Genomic DNA, 22,628 nt, shown 5'->3' with positions numbered 1-22,628 from the left:
TAAAAAATAGATATTTTTACAAATCATGATACTATAAGAATCTCTAAAAAAAATAGATATTTTAACAAATCATAAATGAAATATGAGTTGTGAAATCCAAAAAACATAAAACGATGATCAAAAGTGATGATGTAAAACTTTTGTAGGATCAAAAATTGAAAACAAAATTCTATTAAGATTAAAACAAAAAAACTAAAACTTTTTTTTTTGGTAGTGTAAAAAACTAAAACATTTATAGACGAAAAAACATATTTAACACAAATACTATATATAGAAATTAAACTTTGGTGATGGGAGTCGAATTTATTAAATTATTAGATTCAAATGCCACATGCACATTTTTTTTTTTAAAGAAAATATCACGTACACAGGGTCATCTCAAATGTGGAAAACCAAAAGAAAATAAAATTGTTAAATTCTATATGAATTCAAATAAATTATTAAAAGTAAAAAAAAAATCAGTTTAATCAAATGCATTGGGTTTGAATTCACCTTTGGAAATGTAACAATGTTAATCTCTTAGACGAGGGTTTTCTCATCCATGTGGTCTTGTGTCCATAGATGAAGAGTATTCAATTCGCATAAAAAAAAAATTATATATATTGAGGGTGCAAAACATTTTTATGTTGGTCTTATCTTATGGTACAGAATATTCAATTCACATAATAAAAATTGTATATATATTCGATAATGTAAAATATTTTTATGCATACATCCAATCAAATCACTTTTTGATATCATTAATATAGATCAATGTGTAATAAATACTTTTACAAATATTTATTTGATATGATTTAATTAAATGTATATGTAAAAAAATTACACGCACTACATTGATTATCTTAGTCAGAAAATATATATTTCATTCATTATAACAAATTTTTAAATATCTTAGTCAAAAAAAACTTATTAAAACATCACACTTTTTTTTTTTGGTCTAAACATCACACTTTTTATATACGAAATATCACAACATTAAAATAATATAAACTAATCTAAAATACTTGTCAAAAAAAAAAAACTAATCTAAAATACTCAATAAAATATATACCCTCCGGTCATAAATATAAGCAAAAATTCATATTTTAGATTATTTAATAAATGATGTATGTTGTGTATAATAAAGATCGTATACATCATTAATTGAATGAATAAAAAATATAAATTTTTGCTTATATTTATGACCGGTGGGAGTATTTGTTATCTCAACAAATTTCCTGCACCCAAAGGCTCAACAACAACGGAACCGTCAAAGAAAAGACAATGCCGTTTCCAACAATTTTCTGTGTACGAAAGTCCACATTTCAAATGTCTCAAATAAAGTAAAGTAGAACGAATAGAAGAATAAACATAGAAAGTTTACCAATTTTTCAAACCTGAAATCTTTGAGCTTGGAATCATTCATCCATGGAGTTCTCTATCCCCAACTCCAAGCTACTCTTCTTCATCATCTTCATCTCTCTCCTTGTTTGTCAAATGGTGGTGGCTGAAGATGGTTCATCAAGGAAACCCTTTTCAGCCAGCAAAAGACCCATCCTTATCAACTGTGGAGAGTTGGTTTCAAAGTCAAAGTGTTCTCAGAACTCCAAGTGCAGCTGGTGCACCAGTCAAGATCTTGATGATACTTGCTTCTCTAAATCTGAAGCTTTAAGGTTGCCTCACCAGGTTTTCTCTTGTGGGCCCACCCGTTTATGAGATCTATCTTTTTCATCTTTTGGATCTGTATTACTGTCGCCTTCACTAACCAATTTCATGTGTCCCTTTTGTTTTTCTGGTTTTGGTTAGCTATCTTGATTTGTATGATTTGATTTTATAGACGGTGGTAATGTTGTATATTTTTTTAATGTTGTTGTTAGTGTGTATTGATATTCAAGCTATGATTTACTTATTTAAGACATGATTGTGTGTGTTAGTTCAACATAGAGTGGTAGTAATAATCACCACATTTGATCTTTTTTCTTGATGCAATAAATTGCATTATTCACTTGTTGGCAATTGAAGAAATAGTTAAGATTAACATAAAAAATACATCATTTTGAAAGCTAGCAATGCTGAATCTTTATTAAGAATTAGCTAAGTAATAGTTCAGCACTTGTTGATAAGTTTTTCATGTAAGTTGATGATAATGTGAAATCTCCTTTCTCCATTGCAGCTCTGTTTTATGGCTCCTCTGTCATTATTATTAGAAATGCTTGATGTTGGTAGAAAACCAGGAAAATCTTTCTGATGATATTGTTGATGGCTTAGTACATAGTTGATGATATACACTATGTACTAGAATCTCATTTGAGAGTATAAACGTTTGTTTGAGTGTTTGCAACGTGAAACCAAACAACTACTAATTACTGTAAAATAGAAAATGCTTAATATATGTATCGACAATAAAATTCACGACAGTATTGCGAAGGCTACTTAAAACGCTACTTAACTGAAAGTTTGACTTAAATTACACCCATGGCCCGTGTTTTCCAACCAGAACCAGATTTTATCGGTTGATGGCGATTTGAGAGGTGTATCAAAAGTCCTCGCGATGAAGAGCATTGCTGCCATAAAATATTGTTAAGCACTTAGCAGAATTTGAACAAACCACCATTGTTCTAACATACACTAATTAGTAGTATAAAATATTGTCAAATAGCGGCAACCGTGGTGTTATATAGAACTGTTGAGTAGCATCATTTAAACAAATCGCTATTTTCTGCAATTGGCAAAACATAAGTTGTAAAAATGGTCAAAAATGTTGGTTAGAATGATAGAAGGAACAACTTCCAATAGTTTTTTTTTTTTGACAAAAACAAAAGGATATTCATTCATTCAAATTGATAGAATACATCACAAAAGGATATTCATTTATTCAAATTGATAGTATACATCAGAGACAATAACATGATCAATATCGCTAAAAACATAGAGGGTGAATCTGCGAACAAACTCACAGCACCCAAGTTAATAGCATACAACGGCAAGATGCCTACAAATGATATGGTAAAATCTAAATCACCAGAATACCCATGCTTCTGGATCTCCAACGTTGATGCCCAAATCATTGATTGAATTTGTGATTGTCTGAAGCTGATCTTTCAATATGAACCAAACGAACACCGCACAACAAAAGATGCGAAATCAAACAACGCCGCACAAAACGACGAACAACACAACGTCGCACTAAGACGACGAAATCACGAAAAAACACGAAAGAAAAACCTGATATGTGGAAATCACTTATTTAAATTGAAAGGGAAAAAAGATGCAGAGGGGGTGATTCTAGGTCAAAAATTGACCTAAAATCACCCCTCCTCCATGAGTGAAAGAGGAAGAAAACTTAGAGAGAAGGTGGAGTTTCTCTCACTAAAAAACTAGGGACCAGAAAAAAATTGAATCAACCCAACTTTTACTCTATAGTTGTCTATTATATCCTAACGAGTTTAATATTTATATACCGCATGTGTAAAACTTTTACTCTCTCAAGCAATCATTTCCAATCATATGTATGACAACATTTTTAATGATGAAATAATTAGAAGTAATTCACATTGCATACCAATTAAATCCTATCATAATTAAAGTGACAAAGATAACATCAATGAAGAATGAGATATGTTTCACAAATGACCTTCAAAGGAAATTGAGGTTGATGATTCTGATACTATAATAGGTTTGACACTGAATGACTTCAGGGTTCAGTTTCTTGATATAGACAAAGTTGAGTAAATTAACCTTTCATTTGATTCCCTAAGTTTGCATTCTTGTATTAGCTGGAATACAATTAGGATCCATTAAATAAGTCCACTCTTTGTTGCTACATTTGTAATATATTTCAATCCCGTAACTGTTTCTTGTTGGTTGTTCCTGAACTTCGGCTGGCATGATGATTGTGCTTTGAACATGCCTTAGACTTACAATCTTACCGTGACTGTTTTGCTAACATGAAAGAAAACATAAATAAAAAGTCAATCACTTTGTATGCTCGAGCTTATGGGTATGTCTTAGACTTGTGAGGGATTATAGACATGAAAGGTTGGTCGATATAAAGCTCCTTAACAAGTTATAACACAATAGTAGCCAGCCATTAGATGAAACATAATGATTGGAAGATTGACAAAATCATTATGCTAAAAGAGTGGTATAATTGTTCGAGTGATAAAGGCAAATTCTAATATGGATCACGTCCACTATGGACCAATATTTGAAAAACATTTATAAGTCCAACATTATTCGTCTCCTTAAAATTAGATGTTAATGATTATTTTTATTACTATGGTTGAGACGGTGACTTAATAAATATTGGTTCGATAAAAATAATATAAAATAAATATGTACACCATCCGGTCACTATTATAAGCAAAAATCTATATTTTAGATTCATTCATTTAATGATGCACATGGTCTTTATTATAGACCACATACATCATTAAATGAATGAACCTAAAATGTAGTTTTTTTGCTTATATTAGTGACCGGAGGGTGTATTTTATATTGAATTGATATCAATCAAGTCACCACCATATCCATAAACATGACGAGGGTTATAAGCTAATTTTTTTTCCGAAAAGTATCGGTCAACGGTGGATCCATTGAGTATCGGTCTATGGTGGATCATTTCTGGAGGTGGAGGTGGTCCACTATAGTAATTGATTCTCTCTTTTTTTTTTAATAAAAGTAATTGATTCCTTAATATGTATTTTGTTTACTACTATCATTGTGGATCTCTTAGTAAACATCAATTTCCTCAAACTCAACACCCTCAAAAAATTCTGAAATAGGTCTCACAAATAATTTTATATTAGTACATTCTAACGAAAATTTATTTACTTCAATATGATTTACTAAATGAGGCCCAAAGTTTAGTTATGTCAATATCATTTTAACAAAATTGTGTTTTGATCTCATTTATTTGTATTCCAATTTTTTTAATAAAATAGCATACGAATTCTCGGTCATTTCAATACCCCCCCTCTCATCTCCTTTGTCCTACGGTTTTTCCATTTCACTTTGTTTGGATCTATAATCGGAAATGAAACATGTTTGGGATTGTAGAATTCGAGTCGTACCATTATTATTATTATTATTATTATTATTATTATTATTATTATTATTATTATTATTATTATTATTATTATTATTATTATTATTATTATTATTATTATTATTATTATTATTATTATTATTATTATTATTATTATTATTATTATTATTATTATTATTATCTATATAATGATCAACCACTTTATCTTAATTCCCATTTTTGAAATTTAACCTAATTCAATTTTCCTTCTAATTATATCATCTAATTAGTTTTAGGGTTTAATAAGTTTTTGGTTCTATAAAAATATTAAATTTCCGTTAGTCCTTCTAAGTTTTTTATTTAATTGTTTGTCCTCCAAAAAAATTATGTCACCACTTTTAGTTTATGTCTTTAAGTTAGGTTATGTGTACCCTTCAAGCCTTTGAATGAGTTGATGCAAGAATGTTTAGAATATTATAAGAAAGAATCGCTCCCAAAAAAAAAAATCTTTTTGCAAAATATGAATTTTTAAGTGTCAAATACATTAAAATTCATTCCTTGTTAAACGATTCTAAACTTTTGCAAGAGAGAATCTATAATCTATAATATACTAAATATGACCCTAAAAAAATTAAAAATCCAAATGATACACATGAGTTAGTTTAAAAGTAGGGATCAAAAGTGGTGACGAAATTTTTTTGGAGAATAAAAAATTGCTGAAATTTTTTAGAGTGATGAAAAGCAAAATTTAAAATTTTTATAAGGACCAAAACTTATATAACCCTTGATTGTATATGCATCACTTGCCATTTTTGTTGAATCGGACAAATAGTCGGTCTTGTGGTTATCGTTTGTTTAACCTGACTCGTATGGATTTTATTTGACCACGAATGTGTTACATTTTTTTATGATATTATGTGTTACCGCTTGTGTATTACATTTTGGATAATATTATGTGTTATATTTTGTTCTATTTTATTATATTGTGTTATGTTATGTTCTATTTTGTTATGTTATGTTCATAAAGTGTATATATTGCAATATCACGTGTATCCATACAATATTTTATCCGCTCGATCGGTTTATAGAACCTGAAACTCGTCAATATACTCGTACTCATACTGAGTAAAAACTTGTGTGCATTGGGGTTTGGTACAATTCTAGTTATGTAATTCGAACCAATCAATCATATGAGTTCTCGTGGTCTGCATTGCACTGACAGTTTCTATTATCCACAATGCCTAAAAACTTCTACAAATCAGTGTGTTTGATTCACAGAATAACGAGCTTGTATTAAGTAGAATTGAACAGTAATCTAGTTGTAATTTACTACATAGGTGGAAGGAGAAACACAATATGTTTAGGGTCATTGTTGATGTTACACTGTCTGACTTACAAGATCAACTGGACTAAATTAAAGTTCGTCTCAACCACGGTGACACAAGAATGGTGGTTAGTGTTGAGTATCATCGTCCGTCGACTGACCTAAATGGAAACATTCGATTCACCCAGATGAAACTCTAGAACGACGATGATGTGAGAACCATGTTCTCTATATTTAACCAGTATCGTTTGAAGGGACGGATCAAGTTAGACATTACCTTAGTGAGATTTGTCCATGCTATTCAGGAAACTTCTATTCAACTCAGGACAAACGAAGAAATTAAGATGTGCATGGATGAACCTTATGAATAAATTTGTTTAGTTGATTCATGATCTTGTTTGTGTTTAATTATGTTGTCACATTTATTATTGTCGTTGTATTATGTTATTATATTACGTTGTTGAGTTTATGTCGAATTATACTATTTAAACTGTTGTGGTTGAATTTTATCGTTGTTATTGTTGATATATCATGTTATTTAATGACAAATTTTGTCAGCTTTTTGTTTTCTGATGGCTTTTAGATTCTATAATCTGATTCTTCTAAAAAAAGATTCTAATCAGAAAAACCATAACACACTTCACATGGTTGTTTTAGTCATAGTTCAACCATGACTTAACTATTTTTTCTTCTTTGGGATTTTTATTATTTCATTTTCTAAAATCCGAACAAAACAAGGACACCTGGTTTTAGAATTAGAATGGCCCATTTACAGACTTCAAACCCCTCTTGTGCATTCGAACAAAAAAAAGGGTATTCATATTCTAAAATATTCGAATATTTAAAAACGGTTGTTTTCTGTTTGGATTATAGAATCAAAATCAGTAAAAGTCCTTAAAAAGTCGTGGTTAAAACGATTGTGGCTAATTTTTTCCTTTATAGAATCTAGACAACCTTTTTTGCACCATATAATTCGACGATTCGATGTTCGAATTTTATTAGAGAAAAATATTTATATCTAGTGCTCAATATTGTCTCAAATTGAATACTCATCTAATAAGAACTTATGCAAAATAAAATAAGATGCAAAATAAAAAACTATGTATATTTTCCACACAAAAAAAATGATATATATTTTCATTCCACTGAAAAAGGTGGAGCTAAAGAGGATAAAAACCTAACGTGTTTTTTTCACTTTTAATTTTTGTGTATGCTTCATTTCGCAAACGCTAAAGGCATTTGGTGGGATAATACTTTGGTGACATAATGTCACAGTGACATTAAATCTGGGCCACACAAAGGATTGTGTTGTGTGGCCCAGATGTGTTGTATGGGTGACATTAAATCTGGGCCACACAAAGGTGTGTGTTGTGTGGCTCAGATTTAATGTCACGGTGACATTATGTCACCAAAGTGCGGTGTAATTAAATTTTGTCTATAAAAGTTGTAATTATTGTTATGAATCATGATGACCTTTAATTTTTGTATTCATACATCAATAGTAAAATTAAAAGGAGTTTTCTCTATTGTTGGTCAAGTTAGTCACTTTTCCATACTAGATGCCACTTGATGTTTCATTATAATGTTGATGTTGTTGGTTTACAAGAAGAGTTGCAAATAAGTTGGATCTATCCAAAACTGCATCACATTCACTTTTCTATTTAATGTATGACATCTAACTCACACTTGCCAACCGTCTCACTCCTGTGTGTGAGCTCATCCATTCAACTGAGTATACTCCCCTTCAAGCAGAAGCTTTTTTCATTCACATACTTACATCGCCGTTGCTTGCTGCATCAACGAGACACGTGAAACGATCCCTTTTAGTACTTATCGACTCTGCTACCATTGTTGTGTCATGAGGGTGTTCAGAGGATCATCCACATTGGATAAGATCAATCACACAACTGAGTTAGACACTACATCTCTGTATTAAATATTAAGACATTTGATTTTATATATTGCTCGGCATTCATTTCTCTATGCAATATGATACTTCTAATCCACATTTGCTACAATAGAATCATAAATTTATGACACATTTTTTATACAAAACTTTTCTTGGAATGAAAGTGTCTTTTAAGGTAAAAAAGTTTGGTCTTAAATCTAATGATACAAACTTGTCAAAAAGAAAATCTTAATGATGGAAAAATTGAAGATAAAGCATCAAAGTAGTTATGCGCTTTCCACCCAATCTGTAAACACAACACAATCCAAGTCCAAAAGGGTTGAAGCAAAGTAACGGAGCTTAATTCAACGCGCATGTATAATTTTCCAACACCCCACTACTGACCACATGCATAATCAACGCCATGCTTAATTTGACAATCTCAGCATTTATGTACATAGTTTTACAGTACTGATAATGTTTTTCTTTTCACTATTGCACGGTCATTTTTTATGGTTGAAATTCTTACAATGTTCTACACCATGGCAGAGTCAGGAAAAAAAAGTTTGGATGAGCCGTTAAAATAAATAAACTATAATACATAAACGCAAAATTAAAATTGTAATAAACATTAAACACGAAGTTGAAGTAGTGGAGTTTGATTAAAAAGCTCGGATCGGTACTTTAGGAAAATGGAGAAATTTATGTTGACCGGTCAATATAAGGGAGTTTAAAACCCCCCACAAATTAGAAGGTATGTAAACCTCCGCTGCCCAGCCAAGTATAAACATGACAAAAATCACGTATGTCATTTTTAGAACCGTCGAAAACTAAAACTGTTGAAAAATTGTTTAAAAACTCGCAAAATGGACCTATAATTTTTAATTTTTTTCAGGTGGGCCACTACACCTTTTGCGGGGATTTGGATCTGTCTAAAACTAAAATTGTTGCAAAATTGTTTAAAAACTCGCAAAATGGACCTATGATTTTTATTTTTTTTGGATGAGCCACTATACCATTTTGCGGGGATTTAGATATGCCGAAAAGTAAAATGGTCGCAAAATTGTTTAAAATCTCACAAATTGAACATATAATTGTGAATTTTTTTATTTTTCCGGACGTACCACTTCTACATTTCTATTTTAAGCGTAAAAGTATATTTTTCATTTAAAAAATAAGTAACTAAAACTTTAATAGCACAGTCATGAATGATTTATCGAATATATGCATATATTTGATCATAATCACAATTTTTTAATGGCATGATATTATTTTGTTCCAAAAATGACAGATAATAAAGTAAATTTACACTCACCTTCATTGATAGATGTTTAAATCACACTCCTATTGTCTTCGTGTGCTTAGCTAGGGGTGTACATGGGCCGGTTTGGGTTGGGTTTGGCCAAACCCAAAACCCAAACCATATAGGGTACTCCGGTTTGGGTGAGGTAAAATAACCACCCGTTACATTATTGAGCTGGTTTGGGCAAACCCACTAATTTATGGTTTGGGTTGGGTTGGGTGGTGGGTTACCCAAATTATTTTATGTTTTTTTGTTAATATTAAATGAATAAACTATGAGTCTTTGTATTTTTTCATAAAAATTACTCAACTTTTGTATTTTCTAAAAAAAATTGTAGAACATATTTTTCACTATATTTTAGCGTAAAAAAATAAATAATGATAAATATCAAATAATGAATTTCATCATAAAATACTTACAACAAAAAGTTGTATGACATAAAATTGTATTAGTATCAAAACAATCAAAAAGTACAACATCCGAATTTTTAACTCTAACATGTTTTGATTTTCAATATAGAGAATGCCTTTTGTCAATTTTGAAAATTAGATTTGATTTATGACCGAAATCTTATATATTCTCCTTCTTCCTAATGAAAATAAAAATAAAAATGCTGGCATTATTGGGTAAGTGGGTTTATTGGGTTTGGTCTGGTTTTACCCGAAACCCGTTATTTTTTATGGGTTTTTCATTTTTAAAACCATACTCACCCAATTACCCAACCCAACCCAACCCACTTTCTTGGGTTTTTTGGGTGGGTTTGACCGGGTTTTGTGGGTTGACCCAACCCATGTACACCCATAAGCTTAGCTTAGTTGGTAGGGACAAATGCATAATATATGCAAGGTCCGGGGTTCAAACCCCTGCCACCAGCAAAAAAAAAATTACATTCCTATTAATAGAGAGAAACTTGAGTTACATTCTTCCCCTATTATGTTGAAATATACATAATTTTTCTATAACATAGTTGTTAAATTCTTTTATTAAGAGACGTGCCATTTTAGTCCCTCGAAAGGTTGAGTTTGGATTTACATGTAACCTTAAAAATTGTATTGTGCGTTGTCATGACAGAAATGTGAGATCAGCTTAAAGCTAATGCATATGACTGAGTAATGTGAACATAATTCATTCTTTTTAGTGTAAAATGTGAAATGTGAAGTTGTGTGAACTGAATCTGTACAAAGCATACAAAAACAGTCTTTCAAAAGAAAAAGTATCAAAAACATAAAGACAAAACCAAATGGTCCTTCTTACCTTTCTAATTTTTTTTTCCATGCACAATTGCACACGACCATGTACTTCATGGTTTTATGACACAGGACTTGGGCGATACGTTGTCGTTATTGTGTCTCTGACTTTTGAGGGCTCTGCTCATTGTTTTTTAGGAACAAGTTTGAATTGAATCTCAATTTAAAGCATATGTTTTCTAACTAGAAAATTAGGTGAGTTGGATTACTATTTTTTTTTTTTTTATAGAAACTAAAGTAAAGAAACATAAAATGATGGGTTAATTAAGTAAATAATCTTTATAAATATGTAGAATTTTATTTTTAGTTTCTACAACATAAAATCGCACCTTTTAGTTTTGGTAAAAAATTTCGTCATCATTTTTAGTCTATCAAATTTTCCATCAACATTTTTTGTCCTTATAAAAATTTTCCATCAACATTTTTGGCCACTAAAATGGTCAAGAGTGTCAGAGGGACTAAAAACAAAATTCTGAATATTTATAGGGATCGTTTACTTAATTAACCCTAGAATGATAAAGTAAATATGATATTAATAAGGTCAAATGCATCTAAAGGTCCTTTAAGTTTTTCGTTTTTCCCAAAGTGGTCCTTTAAGTTTCAAAAGTCTCAAACAAGTCCTTTTAGTTTTTGAATCGTTTCAAACCGGCGAAAATCCTATCTCAACCGGCGAAAATGCCAAAATTACATCCATGGTCCCTCCACTTATGTGTATGAGTTTTAATAGTTATTTGTTATTTTGTCTATCTACGAAAAAATATTTTAAATTACATAAAGAGTAAGTAAAATAAGACTTAGTCAATCAGATTAACAGCTAATTAGGGTAAGTAACTTACTATAATTAATTTTATGTTTAATATATGTGTTTACTACACATCCATATTAACAATTACAGAAAACATCGGCTTCTCCTCCCATCACTTCTTCTCATCCAATTCGGTGCAGGTTTGGTTAAAAGAGGGTGCTACCTCATCTCGGTCGATCATATTCCTGTCAGGTTTATGGTGGATTTGGAGACACCGCAATCTTATGTGTCTCGGTAACGAAACATTGTCCTTAACCCAGTTGTGTAGTAACATTTACAGTCTGGTGGAAACTATCAGTTCGACTTTCCACAGCGCCGCAACCGCCCCTCCTCCGGACAGGTTTATTCGATGGAACAACAATAATCTTCAGTGCACCATACTGAACGTCGATGGTAGTTGTAGTGGAGACCCTATCCGAACAGGCTATGGCGGTATCCTAAAGGACCATTCTGGCAGCTTTATTTCTATTTTCTCAGGTTTTATCAATCACTCTCAGGACATTCTATTCGCTGAGCTTTCAGCTCTCTATCAAGGTCTCATCTTAGCTATTAACCTGAATTATGAGGGAGTGGCATGCTATTCAGATTCCCTTCTCACAGTCAACCTGATTAAGGAAGATTTAAATCATTTCCATGTCTATGCCGTGCTCATTCAGAATATCAAAGATCTTCTCAGTTCAAGAAATTTCTCTCTCCATCATTCGCTAAGACAAGGTAACCAGTGTGCAGATTTTTTGGCCAAACTAGGAGCTTCGAATGATGTGGATTTGGCTATTCACTCCAACCCCCCAGAGGGCCTTCCCCCTTTGCTGCAGTCGGATGAATTAGGAACGCTTTTCTTAAGGCGTTAGTTTTGCTTTCTGTTTCGTTGTTTGATTTTCCTCTAATTTAGCCTTGTAACCAAAAAAAAAATAATTACAGAAAACATCAACAGTGAAAAGAAAATGAAATGTCGAAAATACATTGATGCTTACTCTTGTATATGGAAAAAAATTTGGTTGAAAGGAGAGAACTCAATTTATGTGGCCTAGAAGCTCTCCAACGAAAATTAGTCACTGCTAAATATTGGTGGAAACTTCATAGCTATAACATAGTAACAAAAAAACTTAACTCTTTCAAAAAAAATAAAAACAAAAAAGATAATACAATCAAATTGATCATAAATTGAGACATTTTTATCACCATTTTGAGATCAACACCAGTGATCATCGAAGTCAAAACCACGCTAACGATACACATAAACATTTTAGAAGCCAAAATAAGATTAACAAACAAATTTCTTAAACATAACAACGAAACTAATTTGTTTCACATATGACCAGTGGTCGAGAATAATGCAAGATCCACAATTTTTAATCACGTCCATCTAATGGACGTAATATTTGTCGATATTCGTTCATATCGGCTATAAGTAGTCTATGACACGACCAACCCGACCACATGTTAACAAGTAGTATGTATGACTGAGAGGGTATTGAATATGGTGATAGTCTATGTAATCCCTTTACTCAAAATAGAGTACCGACAAAACGCATTTTTATCAGACTTTTCAACAAACATATAAAGTACAAACTTGAAACAAATTAAAAATTGACATCATAGAGGACACATGTAATCAAAACATAAAGGCAATATACGCAGACAATGAATTAGGCAGTGCTGAACCCCTAACACAGGGGAGTCGCCTTAAAGAGAAATTAAGAAAGCACAAAGAAACATATTTAGGGTTTGCCCCTCTATTGAGAAGACGAGTGATATGTAAAGGCTATGAGATGTCTAAATAATTTTGGTTATGGATTAAACTGTAACACTCAAATCAACCTTAATTGAAGTTCATTTACCACTTGAGTCGTATGACTTGATGACTTGATTATCACTAAGATAACATTTTACTCGATTGATTAAAACATTAAAATTAGAATATTAGAAAATAATATAATACGTCTCTTGTATGAAAGTGAAGACGAGGCCTGGTCTCAATATACTCGCCAAATGACCTCGAAAGAAAAGTAAACAACTAAAGAAAAACAAAAGGAAAGAAAGAGATATTTGCTATCCTTTGATGCTTCCATTTATCTGTATACATGGCTGGCCAGGTGGGTAGTTAGTTGAGCCTTCAATGCTTCTCAGGGGCAATGCAAGCAAAATAACCATTTCAAATTGTCCGTTAGCCATTTTCAACATGAATTATTAATTCATGATATTAACACGAAGAAATCATTTACTATCCTTTGATATTGTCAAAAGAAACAAAACTCTCCTTTGATATTGTCAACAACGACCTCTAGACCTCTCAAAAAAAAAAAAAAAAACAACGACCTCTAGAATTAGACATGCAAAACTATATAAAAACCAAAATTGCCTTTATTTTCTCTCCATATATTCGTTACGTTATTTGGCAAAATCGTATATTCCTTTTTGGCTGATTCAGGAACCCTAATCATTTTGTCAAAAAATAAAAGGAACCTTAATCATTGTCTAATTATATACTTAATAGTATAAACTACCCCTAAAAGATGTACACCCTCCGGCCACTAATATAAGCAAAAGTTTGATTTTTAGACACATTCATTAAATGATGTATGTAGTCTTTATTATAGACTACATACGTCATTTAATGAATGAATCTAAAAATCAAACTTTTACTTATATTAGTGACCGGAGGGTGTATAAACTAAATAACACGAATGTTTGCAAGAGCAATACGGGAAGCACTTGAGTGACATAATATCACCGTGACATTAAATCTGGGCCACACAACACACATTGCCACATAACATCTGGGCCACACAACACATACAACACATCTGGGCCACACAACACAACACCTTTGTGTGGCCCAGATTTAATGTCACGGTGACATTATGTCACCCAAGTATTTTCCGAGCAATACTGCAGTTTAAGCACTATTTCACTGTTCTGAAGAAAAATCACACCAAATTATACGGCCTTCACATAAACTCAGTGGGACCATACGAATTTCAGCTGATTGTTTAGAATTTATTGAAAGAATGTGTAGAAAAAAGTTGTCAATTTAGACTTGTCAATTTTTGTTAAAAATTTAAGTAAGTTGAACTAGGGTTCAAGCTTAGAGATTTAACCATTATAGTTGGACGCACATCATTAATATTATGGTGTATGAGTAAACTTACTACCAACTGCACCAATCTACATCGGCAAAACAATGTTTATACGTACCTTCTATTCTTAAAGTTTAACGCAACATTAATTATGTTAATTAAAGATATTATAGAGAGAAAAAAAAAATTCCATAAATAATTTAAAATATATAAGATCTCTCTTGTGAGTCGTCACCCATAACACTAATTTCTTCTCTTTCATTTGCCAAAAAAAGGGGTTATTTAGAGTCAATTTTTGACCTAAAATCACACGTTAAATCATTTTTCTTCTTCACTTTTATTTAAATAACACACACACACATATATATATATATATATATATATATATATATATATATATATTTTCTTGATTTCTTTGTCTTATTGTGGCATTGTTGTTCGTCGTCTTTGTGCGGCGTTGTCTGTATTTTCCGCCCGATTACGCTGTTTGTTTGGTTCAAATTGTCAAATCAACTTCGACCCAATGCAGATCTAATTAATGAATTTGGTGTTATCAACGTTACAAATTCGGAGACATGTGTATTCCGAACTGTTGTGAAAGTGACTCAAAATTGGAGTTTGGAGGCCAAAATTGATGTTTGCTGAAAGTACAAATCGGTGGCCGATTTGGAAAATCGGTGGCCGATTTTGGCTGCCTTTTGGGAGGCTTTCTGTTCGGGAAAAATCGGTGGCCGATTTGGAAAATCGGTGGCCGATTTCGCGTGCTGTTATTTTTCAGAAACGTATTTTTGGGCCAGATTTGTTACAATTTTATGGGAGTTTCTTTTACTATAAATATAGGCCTTGTATCAGACTATTTTGAGAGAGATAGAGGGGGCTGAAACAAGGGTTTAGAAATCAAACTAGGGTTTGTATAGAGTTTGTCTCTTGGCAACAAACTAGGGTTTGAAGGTTGATTCACCTTGGGAAACACTATTAGGATTGAGTCTCTTGGTTACGGGAAGAGGCTGGGATTTGGGTAGAATTAGGCGGGAGACTTATTCTTGTAACCCATTGAAATCTCTTTTGTAACGTTACTCATCATATAGTGGAACGGAGGGCTGCTCTCTCCCCCAGACTAGGTCAATTTGGACCGAACTGGGTAAACAAATTCTTTGTGTTCTCTCTTCCTTTTCTCTCGCTGTTGTTTTCTACTTTTGGTTTGTGATTATAATTGTTCCATACACTTTGATTTTGGTTGCTTAATTATCCCTTGCTCCACACATCAAGTTGTTATTGGTGTGAGTTTTTCATCGAATTCGCAACAATTGGCGCCCACCGTGGGGCAAAGGTCAAAGGATAATCAAGTATCATGGGTTCAAAGTGGGATATTGAGAAGTTTACCGGCGATAACGATTTTGGGTTATGGAAGGTAAAGATGGAAGCGGTGTTAATACAACAGAAGTGTGAGAAAGCTTTGAAGGGTGAAGGTTCGTTACCGGTCACCATGACACGAGCGGAGAAGACCGAGATGGTGGACAAGGCCAGGAGTGCCATTGTCTTGTGCCTCGGAGATAAAGTTTTGAGAGAAGTAGCAAAGGAACCAACCGCGGCATCGATGTGGGCAAAGATGGAATCTTTGTATATGACAAAGTCTTTGGCTCATCGGCAATTCCTAAAGCAACAACTCTACTCATTCAAGATGGTGGAGTCAAAGGCCATCATGGAGCAACTTACGGAGTTCAACAAAATCCTTGATGACTTGGAGAATATTGAGGTGAATCTTGAGGATGAAGATAAAGCTATACTCTTGTTGTGTGCTCTACCTAGATCTTTTGAATCGTTTAAAGATACCATGCTCTATGGAAAAGAAGGCACTGTTACCTTGGAAGAAGTTCAAGCAGCTTTGAGAACCAAGGAGTTGACTAAGTCGAAGGACTTGAGAGTTGATGAAAACGGGGAAGGCCTAAGTGTTTCAAGAGGGAATGGTGGAGGTAGAGGTAACCGGGGAAAAAGTAGTAACAAGACAAAGTTTAAATGCTTTAAGTGTAACAAGATGGGTCACTTCAAGAAGGATTGTCCGGAGATTAATGGTAACTCCGCACAAATTGTCACTGAGGGTTATGAGGATGCAGGTGCTCTGATGGTGTGGTGTTGTTTGGAGGATGAAGGTGATGTTGGTCACCTTGGTATTGATGCTTAGTGGAGCGGTGATCGTCTGGAGAGACGTTAAACACTCAACATCAGCCTGGAGAGGCGGTGGTAAGAATACTCATGATCTACCGGTTGAGGTGGAGGTTCAAGGAAGACATAGTGGGATGTACTCATTTGCTAGTTGAGAGGTTGGAAGCTCAGCTTTAGGTGGAGTTGAACACACCGGGAGTGGTACGACTATGGAGGACCTTGGGTGCTATGCTCTAGTGGTGAGCAAGGGTTTTCTTCATGAAGACGGAAGGCATTCCGGAGGTTGAAGAATGTATAGCACGGCTTGTGGAATTACCCTAAAAGTCCAAGGGTGATTGGATGCAAGGTGATCTTCAAGGAAGCGGGAGATGTCTCGTATTGAAGAGGTATGTTGTAGTCTTGTAGAACTACCTGAAATTCCTAGTGTAGTTTGGATACAAGGATCTTCGAGAAGGCGGAAGACATTCCGATGGCTGAAGAGGTTAAGGTGTGTACTTGTGGAACTACCTAAAATTCCTTGAGTAGTTTGGACACAAGGATCTTCAAAAGGGCGGAAGGCATTCCGATGATTGAAGAGATTAAGGTGTAAACTTGTGGAGCTACTCGGCGTAGTGGGAAGCAAGGGAAAGAGCAGCAAGGTGTTGATGTTAAATGGGCATCATCACTAATTTGGAGTCAAGGTGGAGATTGTTGTGAAAGTGACTCAAAATTGGAGTTTGGAGGCCAAAATTGATGTTTGCTGAAAGTACAAATCGGTGGCCGATTTGGAAAATCGGTGGCCGATTTTGGCTGCCTTTTGGGAGGCTTTCTGTTCGGGAAAAATCGGTGGCCGATTTGGAAAATCGGTGGCCGATTTCGCGTGCTGTTATTTTTCAGAAACGTATTTTTGGGCCAGATTTGTTACAATTTTATGGGAGTTTCTTTTACTATAAATATAGGCCTTGTATCAGACTATTTTGAGAGAGATAGAGGGGGCTGAAACAAGGGTTTAGAAATCAAACTAGGGTTTGTATAGAGTTTGTCTCTTGGCAACAAACTAGGGTTTGAAGGTTGATTCACCTTGGGAAACACTATTAGGATTGAGTCTCTTGGTTACGGGAAGAGGCTGGGATTTGGGTAGAATTAGGCGGGAGACTTATTCTTGTAACCCATTGAAATCTCTTTTGTAACGTTACTCATCATATAGTGGAACGGAGGGCTGCTCTCTCCCCCAGACTAGGTCAATTTGGACCGAACTGGGTAAACAAATTCTTTGTGTTCTCTCTTCCTTTTCTCTCGCTGTTGTTTTCTACTTTTGGTTTGTGATTATAATTGTTCCATACACTTTGATTTTGGTTGCTTAATTATCCCTTGCTCCACACATCAAGTTGTTATTGGTGTGAGTTTTTCATCGAATTCGCAACACGAACCCTTGAATATAGTCATATTTGTAGACTTATGTCTTTTAGTTTTATGCTATTAACATATATGTTGTAAGTTTGTTGACATATTTATCCTTTATGTTTTCAATGAATTTGTATTGTATCGACGTACTCTATAAATTTGAATGAATATCATTTATTTTTAGTTTAAAAAAACAAAATATAAAGGGGATACATTCTTTTGGGTCGGATTTTTTATTCCATTTAAAGTAGTTTATCATTTTTATAATATTATTTAAATTATCAATTAAAAAATTAGTTAAATCTCATTAAATAAAAATAATACACAACAATAGGAGGAACAATCCACAACATAGGAACAAATTAGACACTTAAAAAACCTTATTTTGATCAAGCTTAGTAACATTTTTTCTTTCTATTTTTTCGTCTTCTTCAATTTTATCTTTCCTTGTTAATGAGCACAGAAAGACAGACACATTAATGCTCATCTTAACACTAGTGATTAATAAAAGAGATACTTAATGATGTGTTTGCAATTTTGATATATTCAGAGATCATAGCGATAGCACATGACCTAAATAGTTGTTTCTCAAATAAAAAAAATATTATTTCTTTTTTATTGTAAACGAGAATTTTAAACTATTCTGTCTCTTTATAAACTTTTGGTACCTAACTGTCTGCCTATAAATTGGAGTCGTTTATTTCAGGTTGAGGAGGCAAGACATAACACAGTGTATTGTGTTGTTTGTTTCTAAATTGTTTCCTTGTTCTCTATCACTTATGGCAAATGATAATTCAGCAAGAATTGAAACCCATGAGGTTGTTTTAGATACAAACAAGGATTCCTCACAAACATGTGAAGGCTCTGGCTCCTTTATCTCTGTCCCTTTCTTGCAAAAGGTGTCTCCTAATCTTTCCTTTACAAACTCATACACATAGTTACATAGTTTCTTTCTGAACTTTTGATCATATAGTATATTGAATTAATTAGGTTTTGTTTTGTTGGTGAATACAGTTAATAGCAGAAATGGTGGGCACATATTTCTTGATATTTGCAGGATGTGCTTCAATAGTAGTGAACAAGGACAACGACAACGTGGTAACACTTCCTGGGATTGCAATTGTTTGGGGACTAACTTTGTTGGTATTGATTTACTCACTTGGTCATATCTCTGGTGCTCATTTCAATCCTGCTGTTACTATTGCTTTTGCTACCACAAGGAGGTTTCCATTGTTACAGGTCAACACTACACACAATCTTTTTTCTCCATAAAGTTTATTTTTGTAAATAATATAATATTTTGACATACAAAGTTGATAACATATATACTCTATTTACTTTATTTAAATGTATATATATACTCTATAATACAAGATAAACTATTTTTTTTTAATCTTGGCTTCTTGATTAGCCATTTTTTCGGTATAATTATCTGCAGGCCCACAAGAAATTAAGACTCTTTAAAGCCCACTTCTCTTGAAATTGAAAACTACCCCCCTTTTTTTAACTCAATTTGTAAAAACAAGTATGTTATCCTGTAAAAAAATAATCTTTTTTTTTTTACCAAAAAACAAAACTTTTAAGTCTGAATATATTTTCTCTTCGTTGTTTTCACGCCAACTTACCATCATTTAATAAAAAGTTACACGATATCATTTTCAAAATGTAATAATAACTAAATTATATATTGAAAATGATAAAATAGAGACAATATATAGAATAACAAGTGGTTTGATTCATTACTCTCGGACGATATCACTTTACAATTCGGTTTTGTAGGGTAGTGCTTAATCCAACCCAAATTTTAAAGGTTATCAAAACATTAAAAGTATAAGAAAACAAAATTCATAAGTCAATACTTTGTATTCCTGATTTTACATGAAAATATCAGTCAAATAACCTTGACATTAATTTTAAACCAATAATAGTAAATTCTAAATATTTTTAAATAAATATATATAAAATTGGCATAACTCTCATTGGTAATAAAATGATGTTTTTTTTTGACAAAAAAATTATGGTAATTTTTATGAAGTGATATTTCTTAAAGCACATGGGTTTACAAATAGTTCTTTGATTAAAAAACATTCTACTATTTATTGATTGAGAAAATTATACCAAAATTCTTCAATTTATTAGGTACCGTAAAAGCTCCCAAATGAAAATACTCGTTGAATAAGTAGCTAAAATGTTTCTCCAAGAAATCATGTTACTTAGTTTGTCCAAAAATTATTTTTACCACAATGTTATGCAATTATGAATCATCCTTTGTATAATTCTTATAGGTACCAGCTTATATATCAGCTCAGCTCTTGGGAGCAACACTTGCTAGTGGAACTCTTAAACTAATATTCAGTGGCACACATGACCACTTTTCAGGAACACTTCCATCTGGGTCTAACCTTCAAGCTTTTGTTCTTGAATTCATAACCACATTTTACCTTATGTTTACCATTTCTGGAGTTGCCACCGATACTAGAGCGGTAAACTCATCAAACACATCGATCTCATGTTCATATAAACGTTCTTTAATACTTTTATTCATTATTTTTATTTTCATATTTTATGTTTTGTAGATTGGTGAGTTGGCTGGAATTGCAATTGGGTCTACATTATTGCTTAATGTGATGATTGCAGGGTATGTTTCTACCCTATCTAGAACCTAGTTAAATGCAAAATTACTAATATGTTCCATAAAAAAAAATTGCAAAACTAAGAGTTAGATATTTATGTCGAATCTAATTTATCTGTATAACACGAATTTGTAAAATGAGACGTGTCACTTTTTTATTTGACAGACCGGTAACAGGAGCATCAATGAACCCGGTTAGAACTCTAGGACCAGCTTTTGTACACAATGAGTACAGAGGAATATGGATATATTTGTTGTCGCCGATTTTGGGGGCCATCGCCGGAGCATGGGTCTACAACACTGTTAGGTACACTAACAAGCCATTGCGTGAGATCACCCAGAGTGCATCCTTCCTCAAAGAAGCTGGACGTGGTGGGAACCAAATAGTTTAAGAAATTGGAAAAAAGTTGTCATCAAGTATCATGTATGCAGAGAGTCAATAACATTTTTACTTGTGTACATGTCTTTGTTAGAGATGATAATGAGAAAATAAAAATGGTTTGTGTGTAGTAGTACTAAGGTACTATGTATCATGATCCTGTGCAGTTTTAAAAGGAGCTGCATCACTGCATACACTTCCTAATTAAGGTGCTAAATTGATGGTTCAAAATCATTGATACTTATTTACTTTTGTATTTTATAATATCCAAAACTAGTTTTCTTTCTACCAGAGAAACAAAAATCCAAAATAAATATAGAGAGTGTAGAATTTCCTAAGTTTCTTTTAATGTGCAGAAGACCTTGATTCAAGGTCATATATAGTATTATGATTTTAATATATTTTGTTGTTTTATAAAAAATTAGAAACCCTTGATAATCATATATACACTTTTAGTTATTGTAATTTGTATGCGTGTAAAATGCAAATATGTCTGATATGAGTCTATATATGATCTAATCCACATAGAAAAAGTTATAGATTTGCCATTAATGGATCCCTACTCGGACACATCTTTTAGTGTAGTGAGGAATTCAAAAGTGACTTGCTAAAAAATAATTATGAGTTGGTTGATTAAATATCAAAGTAACATAAAATGTTGATAAACTTAATTTTTTCGAATGGGTAATCTAAATCTTAAACCATTGAAAAGATAGTAAAATACCATAGCATTAGCATCACACTAAAAAGTGCTCATTATTGAGAATTGAGAAAAGGAAAGAGATGGGAGAGAAATGAAAAAGGACAAAAGAGATATGAGAAGAAATAAGAGACATATACATATTATAAGTAAAAAGCTAGTAGGATGGCGCCATCTGAGATGGAGTCATCCTAAGGATGATGGTGCCATCTTATATGGCTTCATGTAAAGGGGAAAATGAAAGCATAGCATGTTGGATATTTATTTTCAATGTAGGGTAGATTGGATAATTTATTTTTGGAAAATAGGACCTTTAAAAAAAAAATTCTTAACCCCGACAAAAAAAACTCAATTTTAGAAAACAATTCATATAGGAATGGTGTGTCTGAGAATAATCAAAAGATATTTTAAGTTGAAAAGACTTTTGATTTTATTATCTCTAAAAAATTTTGGTCAAATAGCATAGTGGTTAGATTCACACACCATTATATGTGGAGAAGTGGAGAATTCAGTGTTCGAACCCGGCCCCTGCACAAATTATTCTTGGTAGTTATCAACTTAACTACACTTACAGGATGAATTTTGAATTTTTTAACCGTTTAAAAAATTACTATAAATTTTTTCTTACAAAAAGAATTATGATTGTTATAATTGAATGCCGCAATAAATTTTTATACAAAATCATGTTAGAAAATTTGAATGTATTTTTTTTGTTTTTC

At 32.6% G+C, this 22,628-nt stretch overlaps 1 protein-coding gene across 1 annotated transcript; it reads left to right on the top strand.

Annotated features, from left to right (window-relative positions):
• Positions 1-18,915: 18,915 nt before the first annotated feature.
• Positions 18,916-21,608, top strand: LOC146933526 (nodulin-26-like). The gene is made up of 5 exons (XM_085705323.1): positions 18,916-19,097; positions 19,213-19,437; positions 20,484-20,681; positions 20,775-20,836; positions 20,997-21,608. Exons 1-5 carry the CDS (start codon positions 18,978-18,980, stop codon positions 21,220-21,222), a joined length of 831 nt encoding a protein of 276 aa, XP_085561449.1. The 5' UTR covers positions 18,916-18,977; the 3' UTR covers positions 21,223-21,608.
• The last annotated feature ends 1,020 nt before the right edge of the window (positions 21,609-22,628 follow it).

Source organism: Medicago sativa, chromosome 4 (genome assembly GCF_051527215.1).
Source record: "Medicago sativa cultivar Bolivia chromosome 4, Bolivia_mono, whole genome shotgun sequence".
In the NCBI taxonomy this organism is placed as follows: domain Eukaryota; kingdom Viridiplantae; phylum Streptophyta; class Magnoliopsida; order Fabales; family Fabaceae; genus Medicago; species Medicago sativa.
The sequence above is the reverse complement of the archived record's forward strand: the minus strand, read 5'-3'. Positions and strand labels throughout refer to the sequence as shown.